The sequence below is a fragment of the Boleophthalmus pectinirostris genome, unplaced genomic scaffold (genome assembly GCF_026225935.1).
Source record: "Boleophthalmus pectinirostris isolate CB_2022bp ecotype Guang Dong unplaced genomic scaffold, ASM2622593v1 HiC_scaffold_22, whole genome shotgun sequence".
Lineage (NCBI taxonomy): Eukaryota > Metazoa > Chordata > Actinopteri > Gobiiformes > Gobiidae > Boleophthalmus > Boleophthalmus pectinirostris.
Window position 1 is genome coordinate 2871367 of NW_026571190.1, and position 26753 is coordinate 2898119.

The following is a 26753-nucleotide window of genomic DNA, read 5'->3' on the forward strand; positions in this document are numbered from 1 at the left end:
TCAAAGATGGAATAACACAAGATATGATGAAATACATCCATTTATTTACATGATTTTTGTCTTTGAAATTTGGGAAATATTTTTTGTTCCATGTTTCATACATGGTCTGTTTAAAACGTATGGAACTTTAGAACCAAAAATGGTACAGAAAAAGATAAACAGTTTCATAAACTAGAGTACATATGTATCTGTTCAATACATTTTTATATCAGATGCATTAACTTGAATTTTTGGCCTTGATGTTTACTTCTGCTTGACCGGGCTCCATGGCCTTTTTACTTGTAAATCAAGCTGATCTCAAATAACTGTACTCTGCACCCTTGCTGTTTTTTTTTTTTTTTTCGTTTTTTTTGGTACAACAAAAATAACTGAACTTGTGTCTACAGACAGATACATCCAAGTGTGTCAGTATTCCAGTTATGATCGGGTTTTTTGAGTATCCCGGTTTCTTCATGGTGCATGTATACACAGTATCCCGGTTATTAGAAACCGGGATACTGTAGCTGGTTTATTCTGATAGTAACCGGGATGTGGCATGTATACACAGTATCCTGGTTACTGCTACATAAAGTTGGGTGAGCATGAGTCCAAAAGACAAACACACACCGCAACAGTAGCAGCATAAATAAAGTGACCAACATAAATATAGTGACAGTACATGAATGAAATGACTGTAAAATAATAAAAAAAACTGCACTAAACCTGCACACGTACAATCTGCAACTATCTCCTATATGATATACGCACAGAACAGACTCACCATCATTAGCACCTCTTCTGTCATAAAAAGAACTCACATAATCCACTGAGTCATGTCCTTTAGTCCGACAGAAACTGAACAGCATCAGCGGCACAAGGAGCAGCTGTTTTTATCACCGCTAACAGTTTATGCAAATGAGCCATGCGGTCTTAAGTTTCATTTCTGTAAAATGTAAACAAATGTGATCAAAGCTGAATTATCTGATCAAACGGGCTGATGTGGCTCTATAGTGGTTATGATTTATATGTTGTAAAGATGAGTTTATTTATGCAGAAGATTTTATGAAGAATCCGTTGGGTTTGATCTGTGCAGTGGATTGTGGGAAATCTCATAGCTCCGCACCGCTGGTTAAACCTCCCGAGCTTCTTATGCTATAGATCAGACAGACGCATTTTAGGTTTAAACCAACACAATTTCAGCATTGAACCTGGCAACCCAAATGAAAAAATCATGTGAGGCTCATTCTGCTTTCTGATTGGATAATCATCTCAAGACCCAAAACACCAAATTATAGTAAAAAGCCTCTTGTCCTTTGTTTGTGTAATCAAGAATAAATCAGCATTACAATTGTTCTCAGTAAAAGCTGTTTTTGATTTGTCTGCTTCATATCTGGGGACACAGATCACGGTGACTGAATTTTAAAATCAAAATTATAAATAAGGTTATTTTTAACATAAATAGATTCATTTAGTTTTGACCCAAAGTGCAGAATTGATTCTCTCCAAACTCTAACCCTGAGCAGAGGTATCGAAAAGTTGTACTTAAGTAAGAGTACAATTACAAGTACAAATAACTAACTAAATAATAAAATAACTAAACAACTAACTAACCAAAGAACCAACTAACTAACTAATTAACTAAATAAATAAATAACCAAATAACCAACTAAATAACTAATTAACTAAATAAGTAAATAACTACCTAAATAACAAACTATATAACTAACTAAATAACTAACTAAACAACTAAATAATTAACCAAATAACCAACTAAATAACTAACTAAATAACAAACTATATAACTAACTAAACAACTAAATAATTAACCAAATAACCAACTAAATAACTAACTAAATACCTAACTAAACAACTAACTAATTAACCAAATAACCAACTAAATAACTAACTAACTATATAACAAACTAACTAAATAAATAACTAACGGAATAACCAACTAACTGACTAACTAAACAACTAACTAATTAACCAAATAATCAACTAAATAACTAACTAAATAACTAACCCAAATAACAAACTAACTAGCTAAATAACTAAATAAATAAAATAAATAAATGCAAGAGCTTTTCACAGACCAAAGCCACAGTGTGCTCCTCAGATTACAAGACAAATACAATGTGTAAACAAAATATAACAACAATAGACACAATAAAATGACCAAAGATAAAGACCCCACTTGTTTAAATGTGTGTTTTAAAGAGATGAGTCTTAAGTAGATTTTTAAAAGAGTCCAGAGAAAGTATTCAGATTACGTTACTTACTTTAAGTAATTTAATGGATTACGTTACAAACTACATTTTGGGGTATGTGATCTGTAGGGGAATACATTTTAAAAGTAACCTTCCCAACACTGCCTACACGCCACAACTGAACAAAGCCCAGAGTCACTGTGAACGCCACAAACAAACAACCACTCACCCATCACACTGTTGGGTTTCCTTTAAAGTCCAGTGCGGTTTATTTGTGAAAAAAGTTTGAAAATAGACCATTTAATGTGTGTTAAATGTGACCATTTAATTAGTGCGTCTCAAAATCCAGAGCGACTAATAGCCCGGAAAATACAGTAAGTGCAAAAGTATGCAGAAGTACAATTTCTTTTAAAAGTGACTCAAGTAAATGTCACTGAGTACTACCCACCTCTGTCCTTTTACTGTAGCGAGCAGTACATACAGTACATTGAGTGTTGGAGTTACTGAGGTAAAGCTTTGCAGAGCCTGTATCACCTCGAGTCACATTCCACAATGATTACACGACTCTGACAAAACTGAATTATTAAAAGCGCTGGGGCTGTGCACAAACCACGCTTCTTCAGACATGCATGAATCACAGAATACAACTGTAAATCAAGCTCATAATGAAGGACGATTATTAAAGGGAGCTGCTATACAAAATGGACTTTTCAGAGCTTGTGGCCATATTATAATTGTTTCCCCTTCTCTTCTCATTCTGCCTCTCAAAGTTGTGTGACTCATGTGATTCATGTTTGAGAAATCCTGACCAAGATGCCACTGGGCCTATTCATGAAACATTCTTACAAACACATTTGTGTTGAAGACCTTCTAACAAACATTTTTAACATTCACAAAGCTTTTCCTTTACTGGAAATGTTCTTCTGGAAGAACAAATCCGACGTCAGGTGCACTCGTAAGAAGCAACAATTCTACTGTTTTAGAATATTATTACTCTGATAATACAAAAAAATAAATAAATAAAAAATCTTCCATGATTATATATATTTTCTTAAATTATTTTCTACAAACATGTGACTCTGTGTGATCCAGTAACATTTATATCACAGGTGCTCACACTTTCTCAGCATGTGAGCTACTTACAAAATGACCAGGTCAAAATGATCTACCTAATACAAAGTCAAGCAAACTGCACTGAAACACTCTGTGCCCCTTTTTTGGACCCTCACCCACAGTTTGAGAACCTCTTCTTTAAGAGAACTTCCTCTGGCACTTTACACAAAACTGTGAAAAAAGTGAAGGAAGATTTTTAAACCTGTTTTTTAAAGTTCCAAACTGGAGTTACATTCTTTTCTGGTTTTGCAGTGATATTTACCAGCCTCTGCACGTTTACCAAACCAAATGCACATCGTGACAAACACAGATGCATTTGTGCACTTTTGTTAGACAAACTTCAGCCAAATGTGGCAGTAGGTCTGTTCTGTAGATCCGCTCTATGCTGTAGACCTGCTTTGTGCCAACACTGGAACACAAATTTAGACTGGTTTTTTGCTTCACGTTTGGTCTTGTTCTTCTAATCAGCCGCACTGTGGGAGGGGCTTGTGTTCGCTGTACGCAGGAAGGAGCGAGAGCGTGAAAAGGCGAGGGGGCGGCGTGCTGACGTGAGGCAGATGGACAGGTAGGATTTTTAGGAAGTTGAACCTGCCCTGTGATGCACGCTGGTACACGAGGGCACACGCTGTCGCAGACGAGCCGTGCATAGGGAGCGTGTGTGTTTGTGATGTGCCGTAGAGTCTCCGCGGGTTTCAAATGAGCGCACAGGCTGCACTGAGACGCCCCACACGCTCCTGCACCCGCTACAAGTTTATTACCAACAGCAGCGGCCGTAATGAAATATGATCACACTTGTTGAGTGTCAGACCTCGAGTGAGAGACAAGACCGAGTCCAAACGCGAGTCCAAGACGAGACACAGCGATCTACCCACACGACCTTGGCGATCGACGTATTGAGCACCCCTGGTTTATAGTAACATTTATGAGTTGTTTTCTAGAGTCTGTGTCTATTTGGTCTAACAGACTTTCTCCAGGCTGCAGTGAGTCTCAGTTTGTCCCAGCCCCAGTGTCTCCATATTAGGGATGGACATTCGATGACATTTTCTTAATCGATCGTCGGAAGAATTAACAATGGATTAATCATTAACGTTTTTATATTAAAATGATCATCATTATTATTACTATCTGCACTACTAATCTGCATAAATAAATTCAACTTTACAACATAAAAACCGTAACGACTCTAGAGCCACATCAGTCCGTTTGACATTAGAATGTGTTTAATTCAGTTTTGCGCAACTCTCACAGAAACAAAACTTAAAATCGCGTCACTAATTTGCATAAACTAAGTGAAGACAAAACTGCAGCTCTTGTGTCGCTGATGTGGTTCAACTTCTGTTGGACTAAAGGACATGACTCAGTGGAATACAGGTTAGTGTGACCTGACCACTGTACGGGGGGGGATCATCGACATTGAGCGACTCTCACCTGGTAAAACTTTTTCCCACTGGACACCGAAACATATGTGCTGCTTTATACACTGTGCACATGGACTCACACTTGTCCCAACCGGAACGGAAAGTGTGGAATTTCTTGTACAAGTCATTGTTAAATGTGCATTTGCACTTCAGTACATAGACTGACTGACTGTTTGTGTCTCGCTCCTTCTGAGTGCAGAGACACATGTACAGACCTGTTTGGTCACACTACACACAACAACCTACATTCGGTTTGTTGATGAAAATGAACATAATCGATGAAATTCTTAATGATCATTTATCGATTAATCAACTAATCATGCCCATCCCTATTCCAAATGAGCCTCTATCACAGCCCTGAACCTGGACACCGCACTGGACTCAACTCCAACATCACCCCCATGACCCCCCCCAAGACCAGAGCCACTCTTATGCACCCCCACCCTCACTATTTACCGCACAACATGCAATAAATACAATGAAAGCGGACACTTATTTTAATACATTTTGACTTAATCTTTCCTCTCTGACTGTGTCGTGTGAGTTTGGACATTTCAAATCACTGCTGAAGCTGTAAAACTGCCACAGTCTGGAGACGCTCCACCAGACCTCCTCATCCCTCTCTCCTTCACACTTTCACATACCTCATACGTTTTTCATACCAGACCCATATTGGCCATTTTGGAAGTTCATATATATATATATATATATATATATATATATATATATATATATATATATATATATATATATATATATATATATTTTTTTTTTTTTTATATATATAAATGGAACATAAATGAGTGTGGAGGTGTTTGTTTCTGGGTGTTGGTGAATTTGGCCCAAGTGTCACTTAAGAAAAAATCTGTTTGCTTCACGCTCTGTGAATCTGGCACAGAGTCTCTCAGCATCTTCTTGAAGTGGAAGTTTCAAACAAAAAAAAAAAAAAGTTCTGCCTCATTCACCAACATCCAACTATGAACACCACAACACTCATTTACATTTCATTTACATAAAATGAATATGTATTTACTAAGAAATGCCCTGTAAACTTTCATGTACGGCCAGTATGTGCTTGGCATGTGAAAGTGTGAGGGAGAGAGTGAACGTTGAGTCCAGCGTTCACTGGGGCTGGGACAGATTGAGACTCACTGCTCCTGGAGAAAGTCTGTTAAGCCCAACAGCCACAGACTCCAGAAATCTCCTCCTTTTCTTTCTTTCTTTTTTTTTTTTTTTTTCATGAAAGCATTTAAAAACATATATCACTGACAATCATAGAGGAATTAGAATTTTTGATTGCATTATCAGTCATAATATTATAAAACAAGTGAAGAGCTGCTCAGAGGATTTTCTCGTCCAGAAGAATATTTTCAGTTAAAGGTGCACTATTGTACGTTCACACTGCAGGGCTTAATGCTCAGTTCAGATTTTTTTGTGAAATCTGATGTTTTTGCGAGGTCGTTTACATTTCCAATTAAATGTGACTTGTATGTGACTCCAGTGTGAACGTTAAACGGCCCAAAAGTGTCCCACATGTGACACTGGAGACACGACGACGTCAACCGCAGTGAGCGTCTCTGTGTTTACTGAAGTTGTCCAAACATGGACGCAGCATTGAGCACCTGGAGATTTTAAAGTTCCTCTCGTACCGGAGCCAGAACATGAACAACTTGTTTTAAGGAGGAGATTGAGAAGGAGAAGGACGAGGTTTTTGGTCTTGGTGTTTTGAGGGGCAGCGGCAGCGACGTCCGTTGAAAGGAACGTGTGGATGTGGAGACGTAGCCAAGAGTGGTGAGTGGTGATGTGCGCAGAATAGTGACGTTTGTGGCTTGTTGATAACGTGTAGCTCGGATGGATGCGCTTTGGCCGTTCGCACTGAAGTCGCATGTCAAAAGATCAGATATGTATCGGTTTCAGGAGCACATATCCAAGTGTCCTGGGTCACATTTGAAAAAATCGGATCTGTGTCGTTCAGACTGACATTAAAAGATCAAATACAGGTCACATAGGGGCCAAAAAATCTGATTTAGGTCACTTCAGGCTGCAGTCTGAACGCAGCCTATGTCACTTTTTGGCTTCTTTCTTACTATGGATATCATTGTTCTGGCTGGAATGTTCCCCAGTGTGACATTTATTCAGTTACAGGTGGTTTTATAGCTCGAGAACACCTCGAAAAACAGACACCTCTCCACAGATCTGACCTTAATCTGACCATAATCTTAATGAGCACATATGAGCTGTATTCTCTAGTTCCTTTTTAAACATGCTTTTGGTCACCCTGGGGTAAGGATCTGCTTTTGGAGTGGAAGTGGGATCTCTTTTTGGACAGAGGGTGCTCACCAAACTCCATTCATGTTTTTCTCTGCACTAACTGGGTGACCTGTTTCTGTCCATCTTCTTCACCGCTCGTACTGGATTCTGAAGAAAAGCCCAGCTCCTTATCCAGGAATGATGTTTGGAGACACAATGCTGTTTGAAGCAGCGCTTTCTGATTTTGTGACGTCATGTGCCATTGTTGCACTGCTTTGAACGAGTCCTCTGGGGACAAAACCTCCTGAATCTGGGTCAGGAGCAGCAGAGAGGAGGGCAGTGAGGAGAGGGGCAGTGAGGAGAGGGCAGTGAGGAGAGGGGCAGAGGGCAGTGAGGAGAGGGCAGTGCAGTGAGGAGAGGGCAGTGAGGAGAGGGCAGTGAGGAGAGGGCAGTGAGGAGAGAGGGCAGTGAGGAGAGGGGCAGTGAGGAGAGGGCAGTGAGGAGAGGGCAGTGAGGAGAGGGCAGTGAGGCGAGGGGCAGTGAGGAGAGGGCAGTGAGGCGAGGGCAGTGAGGGCAGTGAGGAGAGGGCAGTGAGGAGAGGGCAGTGAGGAGAGGGGCAGTGAGGAGAGGGCAGTGAGGAGAGGGCAGTGAGGAGAGGGCAGTGAGGAGAGGGCAGTGAGGCGAGGGCAGTGAGGCGAGGGGCAGTGAGGCGAGGGGCAGTGAGGCGAGGGGCAGTGAGGAGGGTCATAAGATAAACCTTCTGAGTATGTTTGGGGTTTTTTTTAGGTTCTGCTTAAGCTGTGGCAGAAAGTGTCACATCCTGTTACCCACTGAGCTGCACTCTCAGATGGACCAAGAGCCTGGCTGAGCTCCTCCATCAGAGTCCACTGTTCTGTTTTGAGGTGTAGGTGGAGTTGACCATGTTCTTCATGGTCAATGTCCATCCTGGAGAGCATGGAGAAGGTGTTGTTCCACCGAGCACTCACACTGAATGAGCAGGTCCTGTGGTCTGAAGCTGCTTATCCAAGAGTGTGGAGTAGACTAGCTCAGTGAGTTTTAAGAAAGTAAATAAAGTAGGTAGGTAGGGGTAAATAAACTAAACGGTGCACATCCACATATTTATTTGACCAAGTTTGGTCTGATAATGTCTTATCATCTACTGAACACACATAACACACGTGTTTACACACACTTCACAGTTTATTCCATCTGTTAACATGAACTTATTGGATATTGACAAACTGCAGACAAAGATAATGTTATACTTATCTGCTGTTTGTTACGTCAACAACTTCATTCTGTTATTAATCAAATCCAACAATCCTTGTTTGAAAAACAAGACTTGATTTAAAGCTGATGTACTTCGTCTCTGTGGTGTGCTTTACATTTGAAAATACTGTGTGCTAGGGGTGTGCATTGCCTTGAGTCTGACGATACGATACACATGATTCACATGTCACGATTCAATATATCACGATATATCCCAAATACTAAAACAATGGATGATATATTGAGATTTATCAGTAATTACTTCTAATAATACAGTCAACTACACCTTCAAGAGAACACAACTGTATGAAATATAATCCATACACTTTTTAAAATCATAAGCACTGTGAATGTATCTAATGAATTTTTGTGAAAAATATAATTTAAAAAAAATTGTATGCAAAACTGTATGCAGGGTTGTTGTCATGTTGTGCTTCGCTAATAGAGCCATGGGTTTCACTCTGACTTATGGACAGTCGGAGAAGTTTGGAGTTTTCCCTGTGACATACTACTCTACTGTCTACTGTAACTAAATGGCCAAAATACAAATGGAGCATTTTTGGTTGGTCAGAGAAGACGCCCTTAGATTAATGGATCAATCAAACATGAGTGAATGATTCAAAATGCAGTTCCAGGTAAGTTCTGGACAAAGGGACAACATTATAAAGGTTAAAAGGTCAAACATATATATATATATACATATGTTCTTTTTCATAACATGTTGGACTCTGGAACATTGCGTGTGCCTGTTTCTCCATACCCCGTGTGTAAATAAAGGGAATAAATCAGCCCACTAACCCTCTGTACAGTACAAACAGATGACTTCTCAGTAAAGTGGGCTTCTCCAGCATTACTGTAAATAGTGTGTGGATGTGGCTCTTTCCTGGTAGTAGTGAAAATTGAATAGATCTGGGTACAAATGAAAAGTGAATACCTAAGTGCGATGTATTTGTGCTGCTGACGGATCAGAATGCACACACGCTGCACATAAGCAGGCTTTATGGCACCGGAGCTCCTCGGGAAAACGGCCTGTTGGGCTATGAGCTGTTTATGAGGCTATTTTCTGCCTAAGCAAGTAAATCTGGTGTATTCGTCTGGAGCGTGTCGGATAGAATGCTTTATGAGCAGACTGCCGGGGGCCACGGGCAGTGCAGGCGAACGCTAGGAGAGCACAGGAAGTCATGTAGGCTGCAGAAATAAAGACACTGATCAATAAGAGCATGAAGGATGAAAAGAGGAGCGACTATATCAAGTTTGAAATAAGATCTTTCTTTTGTGAGCTTTAAGCCATGTTCTAACGCTGTTTCCTCCTCTAAAACAGACCTGGACTTGTCTTTTGTTTCATTCACACATGTTAGAGTAACTCTGTATTATTAGGCTTATTGCACATTCCCTTGACTTATGTGCACTTTGGAAAAACACAGTGGAGCATTTTCTGTATTGCCACATGACATCACAAGTTGGAACAGTGTGTTTTCAGTCTGAGAGAAGAACTCAGTCGAAATATTCAGGGTGTGTTTGTGATGAGGAAACAACATTATAACAGAAATCAGAGAATAGTGTCATATGAGCCCTTTAAGTCTGTTTTATTTGATGCCTCTTACACTCGGGGAAATCCACACAACAGAACAGGAAATCAAGCCACTCTTTTTCACAGGCAAAATTTCAAAACTTTCCCATGACTTTTTCATGACCTAAAGTGAATTTTCCATGACTTTACAGCACCTATACATCTGGGCCCGGTCAAGCAGAAGTAAACAGCAAGACCAAAAATTCAAGTTAATGCATCTGATATAAAAATGTATTGAACAGATACATATGTACTCTAGTTTATGAAACTGTTGACCTTTTTTCTGTACCATTTTTAGTTCTAAAGTTCCATACGTTTTAAACAGACCATGTATGAAACATGGAACAAAAATTATTTCCCAAATGTCAAAGACCTGCAAATCATGTCAATAAATGGATGTATTTCCTCATATCTTGTGTTATTCCATCTTTGAACTGTTGATGAAGGTACATGATTTATTATTATTTTTTTTTATGTATTTAAAATGATAAAAATTTGCTTGGAAGGACTGACATATTTTATAGAAATAGTTTCCTTTCATTTTGAAGTAATATTAAAATATTCAGAAGAAAAAAACGACAAATGATGTAAAATCCTGCACCTTCTACTTGCTTGAACAATTTTCCCTCCGTTACTTTTCCCTCCGTTACCATGACCTTTCTTAATAAAAAATCTCATGACTCAAAAAGTAAGAGGTTTTTCAACCTAATCTTGTACCATATGGTAGAAAACTATATGAAGCAAATATTCAAACCAGTTTGTTAAGGATATGGAAGTGAGAACCAAGAGTTATCACTGTTTGGATTTATTGCCCAAAAAGTGCTGCATATTTCATTCCCTCCGTTACCGACATGAGTTTTTAAAATTTTTTTGTCAACAACTTGAAAGAATATCACAGGTTTAACTTGACCCTGTTGGAGTGTAACTCTTTCCTACATTCTGATACTTTACTTATTTCAATAGTCCCTCTAGTTTCTGAATAAGAGACATTTGAATGTCAAAAATCTGCCCCTGTTTCCCTCCGTTACCACTTGACCAGACCACAGTGTAGAATTGATCAGACTTTTAGGGCTAAATATGAAACATTAAGTCTTTCCACTCACCTTATGGTTTGGGATTTTAGTTTTTGTAACATTCTAAATCCTGTCAGTGCATTTATTGTCGTCTCTTTTAAACAGAAGGTGCAGACGTTCAGAAATAATCAGAATAACCTCATGAGAACTGAACAGAACTGTTGTGGAAAGAAATAATTTGTCATAGTCAAAATTAGTGTTTGTAAATTTATTTACACAAGTGCGCAAAACAGTGAAAACATTTTAAAAATCGCTATTTACAGGTTGTGGTCGTCTTTCCTAGAGTTCCTGAGCTGGTGTCTGTGGTGCTCAGCTCTCCTCCTCAAACACACACTGCCTCTGTGCAGATGAGAGTCCCCTTTTATAGTACGAGACTCCTCCCCTAAATCAATTAGCAAACAAAAACTACTTTTTCTCTACTAATAGAAAAACTTGGATCCCCCTTTTAATACTAAAAAATCATAAACATTACAAGAAACAAAAATATCCTAATAATAACCTTTAAACACAGACAGGAAAAAAAAAAAAAAATATATATATATATATATATATATATATATATATATATATATATATATATATATATATATATATATTATTGAATGACAAAAATGAAAAGTCACCTGACGTTCTTGGTGACGTCACACTTGTATGCCCAACCTGACGCAGTATAATGCTGAAGCGTCTGAAGCTCAGGTTGGAGGACAGACATGCTGAAGGGCGGCGGACATGGAGGAAAGTTTAAAAACTGGAGTATGGTTATGGAGAAAGAAATGTATGTGCAACAATCAAGTGTGAACTCATGACTGTTGCAGTAAAAATGTGTCGGAACCTCGGGGATAGTGGCAAACGGGCAGGTAGGTGAAACATCGTGTGTGTGTGTGTGTGTGTATGTGTGTGTGTGTGCATGTATATTGGCCCCCTGATCTCCCTACGCAGCTGATGGGTCTACTCATCTACTCCATCACAAGAACGCGGGAGTTACGTGAAAGAGATGCTAACATTCCTTGACTTTTCCAGGCTTGGAAAATTACATTTTCAATTTGCATGACTTTTCCAGGATTTCCATGACCGTGAGAACCCTAACAATCAATAATCACATGCCGTGTGTAAATGTATAAAGGCTCTGTGTGATAGATTCCTCATAATATATTGTCTGATTGTTTAAAAGCAAAGCAAGTTTATTTGTATAGCACAATTCATACACAAAGTAATTCAAAGTTCTTTACAGAATAAGAAATAATAAAAACAAATCAAAACATAAATAATTATAGAGATAAAAAAAAAAAGAGAGACATAAATTAAAGAGAAGAGTGCGGAATGAAAACCTTTCAGTCATGTACACAGTCAAACAGAAATGTTTTGAGTCTGGATTTAAACAGCGTCACAGAAGAGTCTGTCTCACATGTTCAGACTGTTCCAGGTTTTAGCTGCATGAACCTGAAACTCTGACTCCCCTTGTTTAGTCGTGACTCTGGGCACCAGCAGGAGGTTGGTCCCTGAGCTCCTCAGAGTGTGAGATGGTTCATATGAAACTAACATGTCACAGATGGACTTTGGTGCTCGGCCATGGAGGAGCCAGTGCAGAGACCTGAGCACAGGACGCATGTGCTCGTACTTCCTAGTTCGAGTAAGGACCCGAGCTGCAGTGTTCTGGATGTTCTGGATGTTCTGGATGTTCTGGATGTTCTGGATGTTCTGCAGCGTCTCACAGCTCGTTTGGAGAGACCAGTGAGCAGAACATTACATTATCTAACCTACTGGAGACAAACGCATGGATAACGTTTCTCCAAGTCTGATTTAGACAGTAAACCTTTAGATTTTTGCTCTGTTTTTTAGATGATAAAAGGCTGCAGATGTTATTGATTTGATGTGGCTGTTAAAGTTCAAGTTTAAAGCCTGTTGTGCTTTTGTCTGCTCTGTCCTTTTAATCTACGACACCTGTCAATCATTATATTCTCATCTCCATCCTGACAGCTGCAGATCACACTAGAGCACTGCAAGGGATTTTTATTCATTTGTGCCAAAATGACTGAATTTTATCCATACCATAGATTTTGTGAAATTTCCTCATGTGAGAACACCAAAGTTCTTGTAGAGGTGCAAATGCAACGAACAACAAAATAAAAGTGATAAAAAATGCACAGCACACTCAGATGGCCGATGTCCAAAAGCTTTTTTATTTTTACCTCCGCCAAGGAGGTTATGTTTTTGCCGGTGTTTGTCTGTTTGTTTGTTTGTTTGTCTGTCTGTTAGCAACATAACTCAAAAAGTTATGGACCGATTTTGATGAAATTTTCAGGATTTGTTGGAAATGTGAAAAGGAAGAACTGATTTCATTTTGGGGATGAACCGGAAGAAATCCTGGATTCTGGATCACTTTGAAATTTTAGTTAACATTGTGGTAAATGGGGCCAAAAATTTTGTTTCTCAATATCTCGGTTAATTATTGACCAAACCCCATGAAATTTGACTCAGGGATGGACAATGGGATCGTCTTTCATATTCCAAAGGCTGATCCGGATCTGATCCAGAAGACTGATTTTATTGCAATTTATATAAAAAATGGGGGTAGTCCTTGGCGGAGGTCTGCGCTCTCTGACTGCTTTTCTAGTTAACTAATGTTTGGGCAAAAAATAAATAAATAAATAAATAAAATAAGAACAAAAACAGCCTTCATCAGATATTTTTCTTGCTTACTTATTTTTCTGACTGGGGTCCAAAGCAAGAAAAATATCTGACGAAAGCTTTTTTGGCCAAATCATTATTTAAAAAAAAAAAAAAAGCTTTTGGACATCAACCATCTGAGTGCACTATGCAATTTTGCTTTTATTTGTTGTTTTATTCAATAATCCTGCTCTATTAGTCTACATCTCCAAAGCTCCAAATGTGCTGTTCCACCTTGTGATGTCATGAGGTTTTTTGTTTTCAACAGCTCGTTTTACCTTTAGTTTAGTTTAGTAAAATTCCAGATGATGTTATTCAAATGATTCTAGTGACAGTGTATGGAGTTTAAAAACGCAGTGGAGCACTTCCTGTATTGTCACATGACATCACAAGGTGGAACAAAGTGTTTTCTGTTTGAGACAAGAAGTAAATATGCAGGGCTTGAAACAAAACGCAACTCAAGATACATGTTTTTGATGAGGAAAACGACATTATGACAGATCAGAAAATGGTGTAACGTGTGCTTTTTAAGAAAATTTAATTGGAGTTAAAAATTTAAATTGGTGCCGGTGAAAATGGGAGAAGCTCGGAGCAATGACGTCTTGAATACAGGAGAATAAAAATGACTCAAACATGCAGAACCCTAAATACAACTTCAGAGTGTCAAGGAGAAGAAGAAACAACTAGAACACGGTTACCTCCAAAAAGTCAATTTAGCAGAATGAGGCTTTATTTATTTTTTAGTATGTTCTTCTTTTAAAACCTGAACATTTTTATGTCCTCTAGCTTTTGTGACATCTGTCCAAGCCCTGATTGAGGTAATAGGGATAAGTTAATGCCATACAGTGGAACCTCCGTTTTTCCCCGGACATGTCCGTATTGTGCGTCCTGTCCTGGGCGTCCGGGTTTTTTTTTTTTATAAAGTGATGCAAATGTCTGGGTTTTCATTACCGTTCATTAGGGGCATTAAACTGAGCGTCTCTCATAGCGTCTGTGACTCAGAAGGAGCGAGACACAAACAGTCGGTCAGTCTGCAACATACTGAAGCACAAATGCGCATTTAACAATGACTTGTACAAGAAATCCTCCGTTTTCCGTCCCGGTCGGGACAAGTGGGAGTCCATGTGCACAGGTTGGGAGGTGAGAGTACAGTGTCCCTCGTTTATCGCGGGGGTTATGTTCTAAAAATAACCCGCGAAAGGTGAAATCCACAAAGTATCAACTTTATATTTTACAATTATTCTATCTGTGTTAAGGCTGTAAAACCTCAGCACAAACTTTATACACTTTTCTCAGACAGGACAGGTGCAACCCTTTTTACTTCCTTCTTAAAACTTATTTCTGCTGTCGTCCTTTTGTTATTTTCCTCCTTCTTTATGTAACGAACTGAAGATTCATTTATTCCATAATGGAGCCCAACAGTGCAGAGTCCTGCACGGGGCCATTTTTGGAGACTTGCAGTACAACACCGCAGCAGCGCAGGACAGGACCGCACCTGCCGTTAACCCAAGATTATATCAAACTTTTGCGCTGTCTATGCCACGGACTGAACCAAGACTAAACCAGAACTGAAACAGGACTCACCGTCAGGACGGGCTTGGAGGTGACCACAGGAGAAAGGACCGGCTCAGCTCCGCACCTCACGGACGTAAACGCGGCAATTGCCCGATCGTGCTTTGCGACATACTGCTCAGCGTTTTCTCTCTTAAGTCCAAGATTAGTCCTGGTTTAGACCTGGTTTCGTCCTGACCCACCCGTGTGTATTTACTACCCGCCTGTAATACACAATACGCGTTCATACACTGTAAAAAAAAAAAAAAAAAAAAAGCATGCAAAATTGCACACAAAAAAAAAAAAAAAAAATCAGAGAAACAGTGAGACCGTGAAAGGTGAACCATGATATAGCGAGGGACAACTGTAGCTCAATGTCGAGGCCTCCCCCCCGCCCCCTCCCCCCAAAGGTGTCCGGGTTTTCATGAACGGAAATATGGTCACCCTAAAAATACGTATAAAGAAATCCACTCTTCTACAGGACAACTTTAGGCACTTGTACACAAATCTTTCAAATAACCAAGATTTCAGTTCTGCTCATATTAAATACCCTTCTAAATCTGTGTGTTTTATTGAAGGTGATCTTCATGAGGGCCGGGGTGGTGGCAGGGTCAGCTCTCATTTTCATTATTTACTGTTATTTGCTGCCAAATCGTGTTTTGGCTGAGTTTAAACAGCTCGGTCTATTTATAGCAGCTTGTGCTAAAGGGTGCGTTGTGTTAATTCCTCTTAAGTGTGACAGGGACAGCGGCTCTGCACTTAGGCCTGTCCTGTGTCCGACACAAAACAGCACACAGACACAGGAAAAGACAAACGTGTTCTACAAACAACAGTAGATAGACCTGTAACGATAATCAATAAATCAATGAATCGTACGATAACTTTTAACAAGCTCGATAACTTTTCCGGCTGTAATAAATTCTATTTGCATGTTTGTTTGTTTTCCTTGCTCTCTCGCTCTTTCTCGCTCTCAAAGAGGGTGAATGTTAGAAGCTTCTGTCGCTCTCTGACTCCTCTCGTTGAACAAGTGGAATGACGCTTGAACCAACGTGTGCTGTGTGGATGTGTGCGTAGCCCGAGTGCAGAAAGCGCCGCTGTCTGTGCAGTTTAACATGAAGCTGCAACACAATCGTCGCTGTCAGAACCAAAACAGTTCATCTCCGTGCCCCAAAACCAAGTCACGATGCCGAATCAACACAGGTGAGCGGGACACGTCTCAACAGCCACATGTGTCAAATGCAGCGAGCGCACAAACGACGAGAAGAAATGCCTCAAACCTAGTGATGTTACGAGATGTGCCGAGGCTTCGAAGCCTGTGTTGAGTAATGAAGGGGGTGTTTCCACGAAGCGTGTATCGAGGCTTGTTTCATTTGGGGGAGGAGCCAAAAATGATGACATCCGAAGCCTCGCTGCCCGGCTGTACCACGTGACTGCTTCAGGAAGTGGTTCGCGGATTTGGTGCGATTCGAAACAGCGGCAAGTGAAACACAACGGATTCCACCAAAACATTCTGTGGTTTTGGGTTATTGTGAGTTTGGTACATTCTATTTGAGATTTTAATTTATTTTTTTAATTTTTTTAAAGCAGGGGAAATTCTCCATAAAAAAGAAACCGTCTGAGTCCAAATACTGTCGAGAAATTGATATTTTTAAATAAAAGTTAATAAAATGACCCTATCTTGCCGTTCTTATTGTGGCATAAGCACAGATGTAAAGTAGTAACACAAGCACAGTCACATTACATCCTGATCTCCAGTTTGTTCCTACTTTTTCTTTTAACCCGACAGTTATATCATGAACACAGACTCCAGGTTAATACATTCACACTTTATGTTGCAATCACAAACATTCAATTATTTAATTGTTCATTTATTCAGTTTAAATCTTTCCACCAGAACCTCCATGATCATTTTGATTGTTCTATTTTCACTCTGCCTGTTTTACATTTTTTGGACACTTGATGTTGCAGTGGAGCAAATGAAGCACCTTGAAGCATCGGCTCAAGAGTCGAGCAAATGGCTGGAACGCTTCAGTGCTTCATGGGGGCTTCATCTCAACATCACTACTCAAACCCCAACAGCCGATAAACCCAAACCCAAATAACACAACTATCCCTGCCCCCAGGAGAACCCGAAATCCCACAAGAAACCAACACGATATCAGTCAGGACAGAGGCTCCCTCATAGAGAAATAACATCCTGTGTCGCGGGTTCATACGAACATTTAAATGACCAAAATGCAGCGTCTCACAGCAGCAGCCACAGAGAGACAAGACACAATATTCCAATGTAAGACAATGACTAAAATCACTTTTAAGGGCAATTTTGTTACAGAGACTTAATAATCCATTTTATTTAATGCTTTGGTTGTGTTTGGTTCAGCAATGGTTTATTCAAGTGCATTTTTGTGAACAAGTTTTTGCTGTAAACCAGACACATTCGACTAGTCCTGTGTTAACAAGTCTGTTTTATTTAGGTCTGTTGTTTTTGGCTGTATTAGACTTCCTTTGTTAAATGTTCTTTAGAAAGTAAAGTTTATTGATCTTTGAAATGGCATATTTGTATTTTTATTCCATGGTCATTATATTAGTTGAAATTGGTCATTTATCGCAATAAATTCTTGGTCAATGAATCATCCAGCAAAATCTGTTATCATTACAGGCCTAACAACGGTAGATTTTCACATTGACCTTTTAACGCCCATGAGTCTTTTTGGACGGTTGAATTGTAGGACGCACTGACACTGAACTCTGGTTTGAATGCAGCAAAGGTGGTCTCAGATTGTTTGGAGACAGCAAGTTTTCAGCAATTTCAAAATTTGGTCAAATTTAAGATGAAGCGACAGGTCCGGGTTTAGTCCTGGTTTAGACTGGTTTAGACCTGGTTTAGTCCTGGTTTAGTCCTGGTTTAGACCTGGTTCAGTTCTGGTTCAGTCCTGGTTTAGTCCTGGTTTAGCCCAAAATGTGAAAATGTGACAGGAAAATACCACCATGTAATCCATTTATTTTAACAAAGTAACTGTAATCCACTCACTGAAACAGTAACTGTATCTGAATACAGTTACTCATAATTTGTACTCTGATTACATGTAATCTGTTACCAGTGTTGGGAGTAACGCGTTATAAAAGTAACGAATTACAGTAATGCATTACTTTTTGCTGTAACGCAGTAATGTAAGGCATTACAGGGGAAAAAATAGTAATATTTTACTCGGTACAAATGTGAGTAACGCGCGTTACAATGTTTTTTTTAACCTGGATTGAAGTGGTGAGTTTTTCTTCATACAAATTCGCTAAAATCACCTCGATATCAGCAGCGGTGAAACGCCGGAGATGCGCCCTCGTAGAGCTTCAGGTGACCGCGGGCGAAAGGACTGACAAAGAACTCCACGCTGTTTAGACCTGGTTTAGACCTGGGTCAGTTCTGGTTTAGGCCTGGTTTACACTCGTCCCTCCCTCTATCGCAGTTTACTTTTCGCGGTCTCGCTGTTTCGCAGATTTTTTTTTTTTTGTGCAATTTTGCATGCCCTTTTTTTTTTTTTTTTTTTACATTGTATGAATGCGTATTGCGTTCCTCCCGCTGCGTCCTGACTGGCCAAGGGACTCCTGTCTCCTGTACAGTACAGTACAGAATGTGTTCAGCTTCCAAATTTAAATACATGTTCAGTCTCTAGCAGTGTGATTCTGAAGTGCTGTACGGTTGGAAGTTTTCTCCCCGACGAAACCCACAACGTCGACGAAACGTTCTGCACCGACAAAGGCTCCTGCGCTCGCACCCAAAAGGCAGAGGAAGATGCAAACCATCACACAAAAAGGTGGACTTCTGGACACGCTGAAGGAAGGTAGAAGTTACGCGCTGTAACAGACTCTTGCACCGGCTCGGGTACCTGCAAATAGTTGCTGAAATCAGGGCCGCGAGCCCGAGCAGCAGGGTACAATAAAGAGCGATCGGGTGACAGCCGCTCTTACCTCCGTGAGGTGCGGAGCAGAGCCGCTCCTTTCTCCTGCGGTCACCTTCTAGCCTGTCCCTACAGTGAGTCCTGTTTTAGTCCTAGTTCAGTTCTGGTTTAGTTCTAGTTCAGTTCTGGTTTAGTCCTAGTTCAGTTATGGTTTAGTCCTGGTTTAGACCTGGTTTAGTCCTGGTTCAGTCCATATACAGCGCAAAAGTTATTTTGGTGAGAGTAACTTAAAGTAATGCAATAGTAATGTAATGCCTTACATTTTAAATGCAGTAATATTGTAATGTAACGAATTACTTTGAAATGACAGTAATAGGTAATAAATGACGCATTACAGTTTCAAAGTAACTTGCCCAACAGTGTCTGTTACTCCCCAACACTGATCACTGACCACTGTTTGTTTACATGTCACACTCCAGAGCTCACACTGCAGCACAGAAAACAGGGACATGTGCTCTTTGGGCAGGTTCTGGATCAAACTAAAGCCTGGAGCAGTGAGGGCAGCAGGAGACCAGAGACACGTCACATGTTATATTTTTATACAACTCAAGTTACTGTTTTCATACACATTTTTACATTACAGTACATTACATTAAAGAATAATGTTTCTTTTTTATTTCCTTTAACATCGTCACTGTGCATTATGGGCATTATGGGTCATTTTAAGGATCCTAATCATTTGTATCCATCACTGCCTTACATTTAATGATTATGAATAAATACTACCAAAAACCTCTCTTCATGGATCTGTGAGTTGCTGTTCTGATGTGTGCACTATTTCCTTTTCAAACCTGGTCTAGTGCCGTGTGTCAGTGGGCACTCACCCCTGTTTGAGGCGCTGCTCGGGCCACTCCTCGTGGCACACCAGGATGGCGAAGGTCTCAAAGCTGATCTCCCTGCGGCGGTTCATGACGGCCAGTGGGGCGCACATGACCGACGACACCACCCACACCACAGCCACCGTCAGCAGGATCCGACGCCGTGTGAACATGGAGCGAGCGCGGAGAGGAGAGCGCACGCTGAAGTATCTGTTCACACTGATCACTGTGAGGGTCAGGACACTGGCCGACACAGAGATGGCCTGAGGAGGGAGGGAGGCACTTTAGAAACTACAATTAAAAAAGACAAATGTCAATGTTCAACTATGTAGAAATTATGTCATTATTTACATTCCATTTTTAATGCTGGATTATTAAAGGAAGGAACAGTAGAGCTGGACTCTCAGAGTGTTAACCTGCACATAGAGGACACATCCACGGTTTTCTTTTCTGACCATGTCTCATGTGAAGCTCAGAACCTCCAGAACTCCCTCCCTGAGCTGCAGAGGCTGCACTAGCACTGACTCATGACTGGTGCAGGTGTTGGGGTTTAGGGAGAGACCAGTCAGATCAGAAAGAGACACTTTAGGTTTAAACACACTGGATTTCAACATTGAAACTGGAAACATCAACCTGACCAACATGTTCAATGTCTTTGTAACTAAGAATAACTTAATAATCCATTACAAATGTTATTGTGAGACATGATTTTTGGTCTCATTGCTCTTTAACAACACAAGTGTAAACACAACACACAATTTATCCTCCATCTACATCTCCCAGTTTAACACTGACTCACAAGAGCTGTATTTACACCATGGTCTTCTCTTGGCACATCATCAGCACCGTGATCTAAACAGTGGCATGTTGTTGTCTAACCGGTGCTTCACTGGCTTTCATCATCTCACCACTTCCTTTATAAACCTCCTCCTCTGGAAACAGAGTCAAGGGGTTTGAACACTCAATGATCAAACTATGTTCTCTTTTGAAATCACACTATGTTGAATTTTCAATTTCTCCAGGTCTGTATTATTGATGGTAAATAAACTTCTCCTGCTTCAGACTCCACCCTTTTTTCTTTTTTTTTGTACAAGCTGAAAACTTCTACAACAGTCACATGTATAAAGTAAACTCTTTTGAAAAAGGGATCTTTAAATCAGGTCAAATCATGTAGGATCCAAAATCCAAACTATTCTAATCAGTTAAATATCATGTGTTTGCGTCTCATGTGAATATTGAATAACTGACTGACACACTATGCAGTTTTTACATTTTTCTTTTAACTTATGTTACATTTTTAACTTACTATTTGTGGATTTTGACCAACTAAGAAGTGCAGTATGTGCAAAGGATGGAAGTTAAGGACTAATGGATTATGTGATTGGAGCAGTTTGTTTTTCTGTATCCATGATGAATCCGGCCAGTTCTGAAATGATACAGACTTTTTAAACAACACAACAGGTGATCTACAGCAAATATGACAGAATACGTCCTGGAGGAAACAGTTTGAGAAAATGTCCTGTCTCATTACCGACTGAAACAATCTGGCCTGACCTGGCTCCCCCTGGAGGCTGCTTTGATGCTGCAGGACACAGAGGACACAGACGAGACAGGACACTTTTGTCCTGAGGGCTGTTCCTCTTCTTAGACTTTTGTTTAAGTTTTTTTTAAATTGTATTTTACTGCTCAGTGTGCTTACACTGCCCCCTCAGGGACAAACAAAGTGGTTTTGATTTGATTCTCTTGCTCATAAAATCTCTAAAATCAGACGTAGTGTTGCCTCTTACCTGTGTGAAGGGCACTGCTCGGCACAGGAAGTCTCCGTACACCCACACCGTGTAGATCTGACTCCCCAGGGTGATGGGCATACACACGCACACCACGGCCAGATCGCACACCGCCAGGTTCACCAGCAGGTTCCGCGTGGCACTGACCCCCGCCAGCCGCCGACTGTGCCGGTTGGTCAGCACGCGCAGGGACATCAGGTTTCCGATGAACCCCAAGACAAAGGACACACAGTACATGGCGGTCAGGGCGATGGTGCTGGGCTCGTGAAGGGTCCACAGGAGTTTGCTCTCCAGGTCGGCCAAGTCGTTAGGCGAGAAGGTGTAGGAGAGCAAGTGGTAAGGTAAGGAGGAAGAGGACGAGGAGGAGGAGGAGTTTGGTAAAAGGGTTAACGAAGATCCAGAGGGGAGGAGTGGAGAAGAGGCGGTGGAGGTGTGGTTCACCCCAGGTTTATCGAGCAGAGGGAGGGGAGAGAGGCTGGGCCGCTCTGATAGCAGGTCCAAAGATTGTTCCAAAGGGTAATCCATAATGTTCCAGCGTCACGGCGTAAACATCTCAAACAAGAACGTTAACTGATCTTCCAGACCTCCAGCTCAGTCTTCTTCAGCTACTGACTCGTTAGAAGTCTACATGAACTGTAACTTTGCTCTCAACATTCAACGTAGTCCTACTGCTATCGAACCACCAGTGTTCTTCCAGCTTCATCATCACATTTTTTACATTCAGACATTGCTATAAATATAATATAAACATATGACAAAAAAATTTTCAAGAAATTACAGAGCTGAGAATTGTTGACAATTTGTATCTTGCATTTGCCAACTAACATGAATTTTCAGAGTCATTTATTCACCAGAAAATGCATTGCTGTAACAGAGATGACATGTCCACTCTGTTATAATCCGCATAGACAGTGTGTTCAGAGGGTAATCCATAATGTTCCTCTGTCTGAAGGCAAACATAACCATGGCTTAGGCTAGAATCCAAACATGAATACGGTGAAGAAAACCGGAGAGAGATCGCGCAAAATATACTCCCAGGAAAGAGTTTGAGGCATCCATTTCTGTCGACCGACGTCCGCTTTCGAAGATCCATTTTGGTTTGAACCTGAAAAAAGAAAGAGAACAGTTAATCAGGGTGGGGGCAGCTGGGGCTCAGTGGTTGGACCAGTCGACCTAAAACATAAAAGTTTGCGTTTCAGGCCAAATTTCAACCAGTGCAGTGCAGGAAAAGAAATCTAATTGTTATTTTTCTGACATGTAATTCTTAAGATATGTAATGCATGTTTCAAAAGTATAATTTTGTTCAAAGTACACATTGTAAACAACTTCAGCAGCGTTAAAAAGGAGATATTGCACTTCTGTGGGGTATTAACTGCAAATACATAATATATTTAGATCACTGTGTTACCTTTTATTGTTTTGAAAATGCTCTGTTCACCAAAAACAATGTGCCAACCTGATTTCACTTTCATTTTTCATGATGTTTGGGCTAGTTTCAACAAGTTTGGGTGTTTTTTGTTTTCACACCAATCAACGTGATACACAATAATGTGAGGAACCGTATAGAACGTTCACTCCTGTCCAGGCTAATGGAGGTGTGCAACGGCCTGTGCAGAAATGAACAGACGTCCACTACGTTCAGATCTCCCCAGTGTTCAGCTGATGCACAGGTTCAGTTCTTCGACGTATGAGTGTCAGGTTCTGTGTTTGCAGCTGTTCTCGCAGGAGCTGAGGCTGTAGCCGACCACTGATGACGTTCATTTTTATGCATGATGAAATGTTTTACCAAAGGTTTTACAGAACATGTTTCCTCAATCCTGACGATGTTTTTTTTAAAGCCCAAAAATGGATCACATACACTGTAAAAAATGACGGTGAAATTGACATAGTAACTATGTAAAATACCTACAGAAATGCATGGTAACATGAAAAATATATGATTTTTATATGAATCTCAGGAAACCTTTGTGAACTAAAAAACAGATGTTAATGTTGTATTTACAAAAATAATGTGTGATTATGATCACATTTATTTGTTAAAAATACCATTTGCTGAAACAAAAACAGAGAAATGCTGTAGTACTTATACAATAGATATTCAGATATTGTAAAAAAAATATTATTTTTGGAAGTTTTTTTTTAAATACAACTACTTGTACTTTTAAACAAAATATAAATGTTATATTTACAAAAATAATATGTGATTATAATCAAATGTATTTGTTAAAATGATCAATTACAGTAACAAAAACATAGAAACACTTCAATACTCATAACTACACATTTTTGTTAATTAGACATTCAAATATTGTAAAAACGATTATTTTTGACTTTTTTTTTTTCTTTTTTGAAAATACAAAAAAAAAATCAGTAACTTAGTTTACAGCCTTATGTTGTACTTGTAGCATGATTAACAAAATGCAAACTGAGTTAATAAAAATGTTTTCAAAAGTTTTGTTCTGTAATATGGCTCTGTAGATCTGGGAGACTGCCTGTACTGTATGTAGGTCTAAATACAAATATGAATTTACAATAACATTGTTTTTATCATTTATTTGCAGCCTATTGTGGAGGCTATATAGAGATTAAAATAGTGTATAGAGAAATTGAAATTGTGGATATTGATCATATTTTGAGCAGATTAAACACATAATCCCTATATTAAGGTGTTTTTTTGAGAACACTGTAGCACTGTACTGCCAAAGTTTTTGACTTAGGTCAAACTGGTTCTGTTGTAACTATAATAATAATCCATCCATGCATTATTTTAATGCTAAAATTAGCCTCCTCATTTTTATTTATATTGATAAATTGTACTAATAATTTGAGCATTGTGTCATCATAGGCTAAACCTGACCTGCCTCCTCTAGAACCACACACTTGTACCTGAACTGTCTGTCCGACTAATTTGAAATTCCAATATGCACAGCTGAGGCTCGTTTCTGATTGGATAATAATGAGGGGGCGGGAAGAGCGTGAGAAGGATGCACTCCACATTCACGGCTGAGGCTGACGTCACTAGAGCGAGCGAGAGCGAGAGCGAGAGCGAGCGAGCGAGAGCGACCTGCGGCGTCTGAACCCCGCACAACTCCAGAGCAGAGCCGTCTTTGGATTACTTTTTCATTTTAGGACAATTCCACAGTATTATCCTCATTTTGGATCTGTGGATGTTGAATCGGAACATTTAAAGCTTCACATTTACTTTTGACTGACGATAAAAGGAAATTGAGTAGCACATGGTGTAATGCTAGCACCAGTCCAAACTTGTGATCAGTAAGTCAGTGCGTGATTAGCACAATTTTAAAACCATAGAGACAGGCTTGAGATTTTTAAGATGATCACCTGCATTTTCTGTAAAAAGCAATTGAAAACATTAAGAGGCTTTGTATTAGATTGCAGAGTACATAGGAACAAGCCTCGTCTTTTCAAATGTGTTGGTGCCAACTGTAGTCAGACTTTTTTTTGTTGTTGTTTTTTTTTTCTTTTTAGTGTGAGTATGAGTGACACCGAGCGAACGTTCTTAGATGATGCCATCATGGAAGTACTACCAGAACTTCCAGCAGCAACCAAAAACCTCCTCCAAGAACACTTGCACTCCACTGGAGTTGAGACGTATGATGATTTAAGTTTCATACAGGAGGCTGATTTAATGACTGCATTAAGACCTATACAAGTCAGAAAGGTTCTTTCTGTTTGGAAACAGAAATGTAAGTAAAGATGGTACACAAACAGTCTTTTAATGTAATGGATTTGTCATCTGTTCAAATCATAGTATGCACAATGCAACTCATCACGTTTTTTTTTGTTATTTTAAGACCAGACTCCTGAGCCCAGCTCACTGTCATCTGTGGAACAGTCACCTGCCCACTCTGTGTCCTTGCTCTCAGTTTCACCCTGAAGTTCATCATCAGCCCTGGACTCGATACACAGTGGGAGGACAGTTTTGAAATTCCATGGAGTAAATTTCCTGAGGAAGTGATGCAGTCTCTGGAGAAGGAAAAAAGGCCAGGCCCAAAACTGAGGAGACAGATGGTCCGAATAGTTGTGACTGAGATGTTAGAAAAATACCCTCACGTAGGTAAAAAGCATTCGACTGATGTTGCAAAAAAAATGGTAGAAAAATATCCGAAATCTCTGCAAGATGTTATAGAGGGAGATGTTGTTGGGACAGGTTACCATTTCCTTGTTAAACAGTTACAAAACAGAATTGAAAATGTGAGGCACGGTTCAACACCAAAAATAAGAAAAAGAAGACATGAGACCGATGACTCGGATCACACAGATGAGATCCCTATAGAAGAGAAATGCAGGACACGTATGGGTGCAGTAGGTGGAAGGTCAAATTTCTGCCCATTGGAGAAACTGAAGAGAGCCAGCAGCAAAAGATGGAAAAACTCAAAGCAATGTACCAACATTCATCTGAGGCCAATCTGAAAGAGACCAAAAATCTAATGAAGTCCACTTTTTACACACAACGCCAACAAGTCAACCAGGGAAAAAGTATCAAATACCTCAGAGAGGAGTGGCCATTTTTGTTTGAACTCGGTATGTCTGTCCACTTCAAGGAACTCACTGGGATTGAATTTAAAGAGACATTCACTCGAAATTTGGATTTGAAGGAGAAAAGGCTTCTCAACTACATGACAAGTTTGTGTCAACAAGAGTAAGAAGTTCCTTCAGACTTATGCAAAGCTTCAGAGGATGCGAGGACAGCAGAGTGGCTGCTCAGATGATATGAAAGAGATGGTCCTGCTCCTCCTCTGCTACTTCGATGAGAAGGAGGAGTCCTTGTTCTTCTATGTAGAAGATACATGTCTGGCAGCTGGAGCAAGTGCCTGTGACACCAGCTGTTATTGTCTGTTTCATATCTTTTTTAATTGTAGTTTATAGAATTTGTCGTGTGTGGTGTTTATTAAAATACCCTGTTTAATATTGTATTCATAGGAACATCCTGCTTTTCTTCAGTGAGGTACATGCTGAGTCTGGATCAGAACCTTATCAACACAAACATCTCCTCCTTCATTTCTGCATTGTGCCTGATGTTTGGGAGCTACTATTGTTTTAACATTATCCATCTGAGCTGGCTTCAACTCTT

At 39.9% G+C, this 26753-nt stretch overlaps 1 protein-coding gene across 1 annotated transcript in view; it reads right to left on the minus strand.

Moving 5' to 3' along the window:
- Positions 1 to 22183, minus strand: part of LOC129410291 (QRFP-like peptide receptor) — a 44414-nt gene extending 22231 nt beyond the window's left edge. Inside the window, exons 1-2 of the mRNA XM_055157974.1 lie at positions 21659 to 22183; positions 19878 to 20134 (exon numbers count right to left, since the gene is read on the minus strand). Coding sequence (XP_055013949.1) covers positions 19878 to 20134; positions 21659 to 22183 — 782 coding nt within the window. The remainder of the gene's footprint in view (positions 1 to 19877; positions 20135 to 21658) is intronic.
- Positions 22184 to 26753: the final 4570 nt, after the last annotated feature.